Genomic DNA, 11,575 nt, shown 5'->3' with positions numbered 1-11,575 from the left:
GGTTACACGGGGTTTGGCACTGCAATTACGATCGGCTGTCCTTGCTGTCTCCCTGTTTAGGGATCTTACATAAGGACATTGCAGTTTATTGTTCTGGCCACATCTGGAGTCTACATCATGCCTCTCTGCATGTTCATGCAGGTGAGTAGGGCTCTGGACACCTTTCTCCTGGTGTTTTTCAGAGTAGAAACGTCTCTTTAGTGTCCTAAGTTATTGGAACTGTGACCTTAAATGTCTCCCGCCTGTAAACTGTTAGTGTCTTAAAGGAGAACCCCGGTCAATTTTAACATTGAGCTCATTTTTTTGTAAATTTGGAGTGCTGTCAGTACAGAGAAAGACAACAAAAATCGGTGTTGCCTACACCGTGTTATCCTCTTTTTAAAATTTGCACCCTGTTGACTTCAATGGGGCAAGTTTTAAACCTGCTTTTAGCCTCTTAACATCCTTGAATCTGACTGCAGTAGATGTGAAAGATATGAATAAAAATGATGTTATTTCAGCCAGCGCACATACCTGTATTTTCTTCCTGTTTTCAGTCGAAGTCCACAGTAGTCGATTGTCGAGTTCGCGCTCTTAGGTTATCATGCGCGTGAACTCGACAATCGACTACTGTGGACTTCGACCGAAAACAGGAAGAAAATACAGGTATGAGCGCTGGCTGAAATAACATCATTTTTATTCATATCTTTCACATCTACTGCAGTCAGATTCACCCGTGTTAACTCTAAAGGAATCATTCACATGGCTGGGCACTTGTAATGACACATCAAGGATGTTAAGAGGCTAAAAGCAGGTTTAAAACTTGCCCCATTTAAGTCAACAGGGTGCAAATTTTAAAAAGAGGATAACATGGTGTAGGCAACACCGATTTTTGTCGTTGTTCTCTGTACTGACAGCACTCCAAATTTACAAAAAAATGAAACCGGAGTTCTCCTTTAAGGACTGTTCCACAGGTGCATGTGCAAATATTGTTTATGGTTCATTGAACAAGCATTGTTTAAACTCCTTAATCAAGATCTGTAAAGCTTATTTGGATTTTACAAAAATATCTTTAAAATACAGTATCCTGAAAAAAGGGATGTTTATGTGGTAACAAAATATTTTCTTAAAAAAATGTATTTAAATGAATGCATCGTCAGCAGTGTGCAGCTTGTGTGTGTAAATGCAGTTGTTGTTCATAACATTTTAATTGTTAGCTCTGGGGTTCACACTGAATTGCCATTTTAAAAGTAGCCTATGTCTGTGCTGCTGATCTGACCGCATGTTTATTAAAGCTGTTTCTGAATCTGAACTGGATAGGTTTGAGAGAGAGAGAGAGAGACAGAGAGAGAGAGAGAGACAGGGGAGGACTGAGCATGTGCAGGTTCTTTACATAGGCTATATGAACGTCCTGTTGGCACATATTCACATGGGCAAACAGGCACACAAGGCTTATGCTTGGTGTGATTATGAAGGGCTTAGCACAGGGCTGTTGTTGTGTATGTGGGATGCTTGAGTTTGCTTAACTGAGCATTCCTCCTCATGCATACTCGAATCGGCACATGGTTACTGGCATTGACAAACTCATCACACACACACATGTTGGGCGCAGTTGGCAGTTTAGTTCTAGGTTGCAGACAGATTGGCAGAGGAAGACATCCAACACATTATCATATAGTAATGCTGTTTCTCAGGTTTAAGCTAACTCTTTTTGCGTACCAACTCTGAGCTCCTCTCCCTGCGCCCGCCGTGTCCACTGCGATGAACGCTTCGCGCTCGGTCAGCATGGGAATCCCCACTCAAGTCCCTAACGGCACCGCGGTGAGTGCGGACACCCTGGCCCCGTGGAATTACAGCGCAGTGAGCGCGCACAAGCTGATGGAGCTGCCCGCGCGAGCCACTACGGTAAGATGATGGAGTTCGTATTGAACCATGTGTTTAGTGGTAGGGTGCGCACGGATTCTGATTCTTCTGTGAGCGTATACTACTCTGTTGTAACGTATTTGATCATGTGTGTTGGATTTTAAGACAGTTGTATATTATTAACGCACACTAAAAATGGAAAAAATATTGAAAGTTAACGCTTAGAGCGCGTGCGTAATCGGAGGAGTGTTGGGAAAGTTCATCCGTTTCAGCTTGTTTCAGGTGAAAGGGTGCGAATTGGGATGACTCCCTCCAAAAAGGTAGTCAAAACAAAGTACATGGAAGTATTTTTACATGCACATGTTATGTTTTAAACGCGCTTTAGTACGTTTCATTATCCTCAAAAGTTAGAAGAAGTTGCGTGTTGCGTCGACGATCATTCACTTTCGGGTATTTTTTTATGTCCTTGTGCTAATTACAAATTTAGTTACCAAACGTTTATTTTTTATTATTTATATCTGTATGAGAGGAACCTTAGATATTCTGATATAGTTTAAGTCTCTCCAAATGGACGTGCAGGGATTTGCCTTATAAATGTTTTAGCTACTTAATCACGCCTCATTGTTACAGCCTCTGGAGAGTTAGATGTGCGTGGCATGGTTATGCATAGTTGATTCACACACAATTGTAAGTTTAATGAAGCATTGAAACGTATTGCTCGTGTCAAAAGATACAGTTGAGACATACTGTCTTAAAACACCAACAAAGGATAAACCAGGGAACTTCATGCTCGTTTTAATTAGGAACATGACCTAAAATTACTGCATGAAATGATGTTCAAAAAATCGTTAGTTGGAGTTGGAAAATTTCGAAATGAAGATAGAGCTATGTATCCATTTTGTGAAATTATTTCGAGGACTGGAGTTATTGCTCAACAACATCAGAAATATGTTCCATAGGTATTTCTTTGGTTAGCATGCATTAAATAAAGTTAGTCTAAAGAGTAAACTAAATATAATGGCATTTTGTCTTTTTATTCCGCGTTTCGCTGTAATGCCCACATGTAGCAACATGTAGCCTATTTATTTTTTAGAAATACATTTTATGCAGGTTAGATACTCTAGTGTTTAAGAATAATTGAAGTGGTACTCATTTCTCATGGTGATAAAATGTAGACATATTTGGATCAAGTCTCTATATGTCTAATCTGTGTGGTGTCTTCGTGATAGTACGCAGCTGGATTGCAGCTGTTCGCTATCACCCGCACACACACCAGAGGTGTTTCAACCCTGGAATTACTCAGCAAATGAGCTTTACCAGACCTAGACAAAGCAGACTGAGTAAGAATCAGCCATATTCAAATGGCAGTTATAAAAGTGATCATGTGGGGATCTCGCACATGGGATTAATTTCTTAAAGAGGTAAACTATTCCTGGATATTTCCTGTTTTCCGATTAAAATGAGTTGCCTACTTGGGCATAGAAAATGAATTCGGGAAGAAACAAAACAAATAAAATATACCAAACATGCATAATGTAGTGTAAGAGAGCAAAATTTGCATTGGCCTATATCATTTCATCACATGAAAATGATATTGAAATAGCATAGTAATGAAGAAGAGCTTCATCCCATTTTAGGGCTTTAAAACCTATTTTTTTCTAAAACATAATACCTTCCAGGAAAACAAAAACTATTTGCTGATGCTTTACTGACAGTCCCACACAAATGTTAGGGGAATGTGTAGTGCCATATGAATGAGTGTTATGGCATTTTTCAAACAGACGGGGGCCCTGTTCCTCTCATGAATCAATACTTTATTTATTTTTAATATCATATCTACAACACAGCTTGCATTAATATGCTGAGGTGATGTGAATACAAAGCTTAACCTCTATATCTTCCATTTGCCGAATTTGATATTCTTCAATCCATGTAGCCTATAATTTTCTCAAACATCAACGGCAATCATTGTGAATCTATCTAGTTATTTTCACCCAATTATGGAGCACTATAAATTAGGGTATGGAATTATTTTCTGATCTGAACCTTGTGTCATTAACGGTTTTCACCTCTCACATTTCAAAACAATAGACTGATTATAGGTGTGGAGAGAATCAATGTGTGGGATATAAAAAGTGATGCAAATGTGAGTTTGAAAAGGAGCTTGAAAGGAAAAAGGAAAGTTGGTAGTACAGGGACTACAGATAATACAGATGTTTAAAACTGCGCCAAATACATTTGTAATTGTTAATGAGGCTCTCATGGTTTGCCCACAGCTATATTTGATCATCTATCAGTCAAACAGTTTATGTGATGATACTGCTTGACAATTAGCCTTTATATTTGGTTGTCAGGGTTTGAGGAGATAAGGCGAGGACTCAAGTGCAGGAAACAAGGGCTTTTTATTAATAATAAAACTAAAACAAAATCTACCCTGAGGGGAAAAACAACACATATTTGACTTGACAACACACAGGAGGAACAAACAAGTGTAGAAATATGACATCAAACCAGCACAGGACTGCAAACACAGGGAGACTAAATAGGGAGAGCAAACAAAGCATGTAACGAGGGAGGACAGGTGGGGCAAATGAACCAATAATCTGGTAACAAGATGGGTGGGGTTAAACAATCCATGTGCTCACACCAAACATGACAAACACATGAGCACATGGCCAGCAAACACAATCTCCAGCCATGTGCCCCAACAAAACAAGACATGAACACACAGCTAATGAGAACACTCATAAGCCACGCATTCACACAAAACATGACAACATGAAAGCACACAGCCAGTGATAAACACAAGCTGCGTGCAACACAGCACAAGACAAAGCACGACATAAAAGCACATGAAACAAGGCACAGACTAGACAAAACAGGAGTGTCAGGGCTCTGTCACAAAACCAAGAAATAGACTAGACAGAAGTGACAGAACCCTGACATTGGTTGCATAAATTCCCCAATCCAAAGGCCTGAAATAAAATTTGAGCGATGCCAACGCTATCTCACGACCAATTCGTACGAATTCGAACGAGTGATAAAAAGTTGGCTAATTCGTACGAATTCGTACGACCTCACTCGTACGAATTTGTACGATTTGTCTAAACCCACGTGATGGGTAGGTTTAGGGGCGGGGTCAGGGGTAGGTCATTCGTATGAATTCATACGAATTGGGCAATTCGTACAATATGTACGATTTAGCAAAAATCGTACTAATTCATTCGAGTGAGGTCGTATGAATTCGTACGAATTAGCCACCTCGTAGAATTAGTACGAATTGCCATGAGATCAAGCTGGAGATGCCCATGTGGTCTCAAAAACAACAGGTGGAATCAGCTACTTTTTTATTTAAATAAAAAAGGCAAAATACATGCATTTGCCCAACAATAAAAACCAGTGCAAATATAAATTGAGCATGTGTTTGTCTTGACAATAAATGCTGTTTACTCTGAAATCTTGAAAAGACAATAGTACAGGTTTTTCTGGTTAATTCATAAGGCCAACATGGCCATGTGCTGCTTTAATGTTCTTCTGGATCTTTGACGGTTCTAGGATTTCAGCCTAGCTTGGTATTCTGTTGGGAAGCACTGCTACAAAATGATTTATTACTGTAGCATTTTAATGTTTTTTAGAGGTAGACTTCTCCTGCATGATTTGATAGAAACCTATACAATTTCTGAGCCCTGACTCCCTAATGTCAATGAATTTGACATTAAATGTTCAACCACTGGCTAGTGTATTTGAATGTTGTCATACTTTTGGAATATAGATGTATATTTTAAACATCAGAAAGACTAAGGCAATGAAAATAAGAGGGAGAGAGATTTAAACAGAACATCTGTTCAAGCTCCAGTGACTTTGCCGTGTCCTTCAAGGCTTCCGGATATTAGCATTCTTCTCAACATCTGAATTGATAATTCTTCACTGTGGACAACATATTGTTGATTCTTTAGTACCACTATATGCCATTGTTTATTTATATTTATGCTTTTAATTTTAGCACTGTACAGTTGTAAGGTAAATATTTTATTAGCACGACCTTAACGTTGCTAACGTTATACTCTACCAGCCTTAGCCATTAAACCACTAGTTCAGCTCATGACAATGACATGGAATAATAATGAAAGATGTGCTGTGTAAGATTTTCCTTCAAGTGCATGTGTCATGTCAGATAAAGCAATTCAACTGAAATCTTTGCAATGAGATTGTTAGAAAATATATTTAACCCTCTGAAGCATTAATCATTTAATTATAAAAGGAACAATTAGGACCTATCTTTTTACTTCAAAACAAGCATATTATCCTTCTTAATCTAATTTCACCAATTGCAATAGATGATAGTAAATATTCCAGAAGTGCTTGGTGCATCAGAAATGTTGAATTTATAGAAGGCTAAATATTACAGAGGTGCTTGGGGCATCATTCTGTCATAAACTGAAAAAGACACAATGACATATAAAGAGGACAGTCATATAGAATGTAAGGCCGTGTGTCCACCAAAGTGTTTTTTTTTTTCTAAAGACAGCGTTTGTTTGTTTTTTCAGTTGTTTTAAATGGAAGCACTGTTTATAGCCCAATCACGTTCCAGGGGGTAAAAATCCGCCTTCGGGGGGTGTGGTTGGGTGGTCGCTTCAACCCACGGACTACAAAAACTGTATGTGACAACAGTGTAAAAGTAGCCCAGTATCACATCCTGCTTGCACAATGACAAATCATTTAAAACAAGGACCAGCGCAAGTACTTCACATTATGGCGCCATTTTTATATTCAGAATTAAACTACCTATGAAATCAGATAGTTACTCTTCCACTGATATTCTGTATCATAGCCTTAACTGAAAGAAGCTCTCTCAAACACCCGTGGCTAGACGTTTTCAGAAGAACACCTGCCATTTTCAGCATGCTAAAGATGCTTTGTTGGACACACAGCCTAAGGGTCAAAGGTAACCACTCAGGGTATTTCGGATGTAGCATCACACCCGGAATGGCTAAAAATGGCTTTCAAAGATTTGTCCACTGTTGTGAAGACACGCATCTGAGGGTTAAATAATGATTCACTAGGGGACGAACTACCAATGAGAAGCCAAGAAAAATGGGTCATTGGTATCAGTTAAAGCATGCATAGACTGAAATCATCAGCACCTCCGAGCTGCACATGTCAGAGTGCTTTTTGAAAATTGTCTCTCGATTTCTCGGTATAATGTTTTTCCCTAGTAATGTTGTAGACATCAATCAACAGGAATTTGTGCAGTTTGAAAACTTTAGTTTGAATTCAACTCCACCTTCCCTCAGGCAAGTTCTTTCAGGAAATACACCCCTGTTCTTTGTGGAAAGGTCTCAGCTTTTGTTGGACTGGCGGAGTAGATAATAGATCTCCCCAAAAAGAACCTTATTTTCAAATCATTGGATCAGCCATCCTTTATCACAGTTTCTGCTTGAGAAGTTTGGGGCCGTGGGCTTCAGAGACGTTCCTTACTGATCAGGAAACTGTCAGCTGACGGATTTGTAATTGATTGTGTGCTTTGCTCTTATCCAGACTGTTTCTACTAGCCATAAGCTTTGATAAGTAGGGCGGCACAGACAAACAAGTTCATTCAACACAATCTGTTGCTCTCAGTCTTTTAAACAATAAAAACATAGGCTATCAATAGCACTTAAAACTGGTAAATTATTTGGATTATTTAAACTGAATTAAATTTCGGATCTTAAATAGCATGGCATCAATTTCCTCTATATCCATTTCTGTCTTTTTCTCCTTGTCTCTTTATATCACTCACTGAATATCAAAGTGATAGTGACATTTTAAGAGCACTTCTCATCAGAATCCTCCCTCCAAGTAGCAGCACATGCTCTTTTTCAAATCCCACATCGACAGTCCTTACATATGAGGATTAAAGCAAATATCAGTTCTGTCTCTTCACATTAGGTGAAATGACAGTCGAGGCCATGTGCATTGGATACACTGCTTTCTGGAGTCTTTGGAAATTGTGCCGTTGTTTTTTTGGGTGGTTATTTCATTTGAATACACTGTAAAAAATCCAACTTGCAAATTGTTTACTCACCTTAAGATTATAAGTTGAGTGGGCAAATGTTTGAGCGCAATGTTGAGTTAACTTATAAAAACTATTTAACTGCATGTTTACTACTATTTGTCCAATGAACACAAAAAAATAAGTTGAGAAAACTTAATGTTTTGATTTCTGCGCTGGAACGTTTAACTTCCCACCATCGCGCATGCGCAAGTCTGTCTCTATGTACATTACACACGGGGTTTCCTCCTTCAACCACGCTATCGAAGGGACTGGATTCATCTCTGAGGTAAGTTTTATTTTGCTTTATGAATGAAAATAAGCTACATTGATTGCAGACATATGTTGGTAAAATATAGTATTATGTTAAAATATATTTTCTGTGGAGACGATAAGTGTCTATTGTTAGAGATTATCCGCGTAGCACATGGCTAACTTACTTAACTATTGACACCTAGACTAACGTTAAAGCGAGGAAACATGCTTGAATGAGAAAAGACAAGAACGTGCACGAAGTTTAAAATGTTAAGCGCAGTAAGTCGTTAGAAAAAGACTCAAATCTGGTGCTTGCGCTGATTGAGACAGAAGAGAGCTGTTTATCTCAGACAGAATGTGAGTGCGAATTCAGTTATCTTTCACGGCTTATTGCTAATTAATAGTGAAATACACATAATTATTTCAAAAAACCCACTGTGTGTGTAGTATTCATGTAATACAGTCGGCTATGTCTTAAGTGAACAAACAATGTTGTAAAATCCAGATGTTTCAGTATTAAATCTGTGCAATAGCTCTTAAAGTGACAGTAGTCTATTCGATTTAAATTCAATTTCAAGTTTATTTGTTATATAGGCCTATATACAAATGTCAGTGACAATTTGTACATGCTTAGGTTGAGGCTCAGGCATTCTACAGTAGTGCAATATAATTCAATATAATACAATTTAGAGGGGAAAAAATATAGGCCTATATATGCAAAACAAATGTTATGTTAAAAATACGCATGTTTGCTTTGTATATTAAATAATGTTTAAAGTGAAAATGTTATCTGCCGCTGTCAGTGTCCTTCCTGTTAATCAACGAAAGACAAAATCGCTCACTGCTCTTTATAACTTTTGTATTTTTAAGGAAAAAATGAATTAAATTTTTTTTTCACATTTGATTATTCCATTTCTGTAGTATTTTTACTATATGTAAATTAACCTACTGTAACTGTTTTTTTTTTTTTTTTATATGAATCTTTGTTATGTTGTATTTGTCCCTTTTAGACTAAAGAACATCAGTACAGCAACAAAAACCTCTGATGTGCTAAAACAGTGGCCTTTGTTTTTGAAAGATCAGGTGAGTTTATCATTTTTAGTTAGTAGAACTGAATTAACGTGTAGGCCTACACTTAATTCTTACTGTTTTAACAAGGTGTTTTTTTTTTTTTTTTTTCAGGGTCTGTGCTGAGTATTACAGGTTTACACAAACTAATCAGAAGAGCACCTTTTTCTCTTAGTTAGATGAATACACATCTAATTGTAAAAAACAAGTGGTGGAGCGTATCCGATGAGATGAAGATCCTCCTAGACCAACTTAATCATCAGGTAATTATTTTGCATGTGGTCATATCTCTCTGGTTAAAGGCTGAATTTTGCCATCTCCTTTTCAAGGTAATTCCCATGCTTCTCTTTGGATATAACATGCATAGCTTGTTCCATATTTGTTTTCTGTCTTTCAGACACAGAAACTGCAATGTGCTTGCTCAAAGAAAGGCTACAACTCTCAGAGCTCTACCTTTGTTTATGAGGGAAAAGTCAGGAAACATCCTGAAGACTTGCCTGGTAAGAAGATGTGTGTCACCAGCATATACACTTACACTTGATATAATTTCACCTGTTCACCAGATCCCCATGATGTTGTGCCACGTGTAACTATATTAAAGGAATAGTTCACCCAAAAATAAAAATTAGCCCATGATTTACTCACCCTGAAGTCATTAGGTGTATATGGCATTCTTCTTTCAGACAAATACATTTGGAGTTATATTAAAACGATTCCTGGCTCTTCCAAGCTTTATAAGGGCAGTGATATAGTGGCAGACTTGAGGGTGAGTAAATCATGGGCTAATTTTCATTTTTGGGTAAACTATCCCTTTAATACTGATATGGCATCTAACAGCACAGGTGCAGGAAATTGGGAGATGTATTCTGTTTATCAGTTTTAGTTCTATGGCTGAATTTGAACAAGCTTAAAAACATGACCACCTTTACTTTTCAAGTGAAGGTATATGAGCACATGTTTAGGGTCACTCTGTGGTGTAACGTAATTCAAAATAAAAAAAAGTTATGTCAATTTATTTTCTACTGCAGGACACAGAGCCAGAAGACATTCACAAGGGGAGAAGATGAGGATCTTAACTATCATTGAAGATGATGTTGCAACTGTTCCACTCCAACCCAATTATAAGGTGCCTCTCTGTAGTACTATAAGAGCAGATTGGGCTAGATAATGTGCAAGAACTTTGCCACAGCTGTTACTCTCATCTTTGGCTTGATTTATGCCCTCAATGTGAACTGTCCTAAACAATTAAAATACATAAAATACACTTTTGACTAAATTAAAAATTGTTTATTGGTCTTGACTTAAAGTGCTCAGCAAGAGTCCGGTCCTTCAAAAAAATTTTGTTCAAGTAGCTGCAATCCATATGGATAATTGTCAGATTGAGCATTTATTTGTTCCAGTTTGTACTCTTATTTAGTGCATAGTCTTTTTATGGCTTCATTTCTTCTCTAGAACATAAAGATATAAATGTAAACCATGTTTTATATAAATGTAACACATATGATTTAATCCATGTCTTCTGAATACAATCGGATATCAAGATTTAAAAAGAATTGTTAGTTTATTGTTTCTCCCAAAACTGTATTACTTCAGAAAATACAAATTACAGCTGCATGTCTTTGTGTCTTGCACAGAAGAAAATAAGTCATATGAGTTTGAGACAGAAAAAAGTAAATAATTATGATTTTGGGGTAATATATTCCTTTGAATAAAAAAAGAAAATTCTTGTCATGATGACAGCTAATTGAAATGACATTTTTATTTGCCTTCAACATGCTTCTGAATAAATGTTTTGTTAACATTGACTCACTGTTTTCAGTTTTTGACTTGGGCAAAGTTATTGTAGTTTCCAGTCTTAACATATTATTACTTAGTACCAATTTCCTTTAGGATTTTTTTGTTCACTCAACTTCAGACATTGAGACAATTTTTTTTGAATTGGCTCAACTTAAAAAGGTTTGTTAAAAAATAGTTGCACCTCTCCAGAAAACTAACAATCTTAAGTTAACCCAATAAAAAAAAAATTGTAAGACTTACAACTTAATTTCAGTCAGTCTAACTGTTATTTACAAAAGTTGAGTAAACAAAAAAAAGCTGAAGGAAATTAGTACTAAGATTTTTTTTGTTGTACTGGCTTAAAATTTTTTACAGTGTAGTTAGTGCCTATATATTACTACCATTCAAAAGTTTGGGATCAGTTAGATTTTTTTGAATGTTTCTGAATAAAGTCTCTTATGCTCACCAAGGCTACATTTACAGTATTTGATATATATAAAAAGTAATATTGTGAAATGTTTTTTACAATTTAAAATATCCTTTTTCTATTTGAATATATTTTTAAATATAATTTATTCCTTATTATCAAAACAGTTGTGCTGC

At 36.8% G+C, this 11,575-nt stretch overlaps 2 protein-coding genes across 4 annotated transcripts in view; both read left to right on the top strand.

Annotated features, from left to right (window-relative positions):
* The first annotated feature begins 1,333 nt into the window (after nt 1-1,333).
* The window catches only part of opn4b (opsin 4b), a 32,453-nt gene continuing 22,211 nt past the window's right edge, over nt 1,334-11,575 (top strand). Inside the window, exon 1 of the mRNA XM_079850982.1 lies at nt 1,334-1,884. Coding sequence (XP_079707108.1) covers nt 1,741-1,884 — 144 coding nt within the window. The 5' untranslated portion in view covers nt 1,334-1,740. The remainder of the gene's footprint in view (nt 1,885-11,575) is intronic.
* Nucleotides 7,923-11,000, top strand: LOC307147439 (uncharacterized protein). Of its 3 annotated transcripts, XM_079852168.1 has the most exons (6): nt 8,079-8,162; nt 9,139-9,211; nt 9,311-9,459; nt 9,594-9,696; nt 9,880-9,962; nt 10,225-11,000. In XM_079852168.1, exons 3-6 carry the CDS (start codon nt 9,376-9,378, stop codon nt 10,261-10,263), a joined length of 309 nt encoding a protein of 102 aa, XP_079708294.1. In that variant the 5' UTR covers nt 8,079-8,162; nt 9,139-9,211; nt 9,311-9,375; the 3' UTR covers nt 10,264-11,000. The 3 variants fall into 3 exon arrangements, 2 of the variants coding, with proteins under 2 accessions (XP_079708294.1, XP_079708293.1); XR_013819311.1 differs by lacking the exon at nt 9,880-9,962 and having other exon boundaries at nt 7,923-8,162; XM_079852167.1 differs by lacking the exons at nt 8,079-8,162; nt 9,139-9,211 and having other exon boundaries at nt 9,298-9,459; nt 10,225-10,994.

This window comes from Squalius cephalus, assembly GCF_949319135.1.
Source record: "Squalius cephalus genome assembly, chromosome: 19".
NCBI classification, from domain to species: Eukaryota; Metazoa; Chordata; class Actinopteri; order Cypriniformes; family Leuciscidae; genus Squalius; species Squalius cephalus.
The sequence above is the reverse complement of the archived record's forward strand: the minus strand, read 5'-3'. Positions and strand labels throughout refer to the sequence as shown.

Excerpts from the sequence above, each read along its gene's own strand:
- LOC307147439 (XM_079852168.1), top strand. The coding sequence starts at position 9,376 with ATGAATACACATCTAATTGTAAAAAACAAGTGGTGGAGCGTATCCGAT. Across the intron at positions 9,460-9,593 it reads TAGACCAACTTAATCATCAG|ACACAGAAACTGCAATGTGC; the intron begins GTAATTATTTTG and ends TCTGTCTTTCAG. Across the intron at positions 9,963-10,224 it reads ATATAGTGGCAGACTTGAGG|GACACAGAGCCAGAAGACAT; the intron begins GTGAGTAAATCA and ends TTTCTACTGCAG.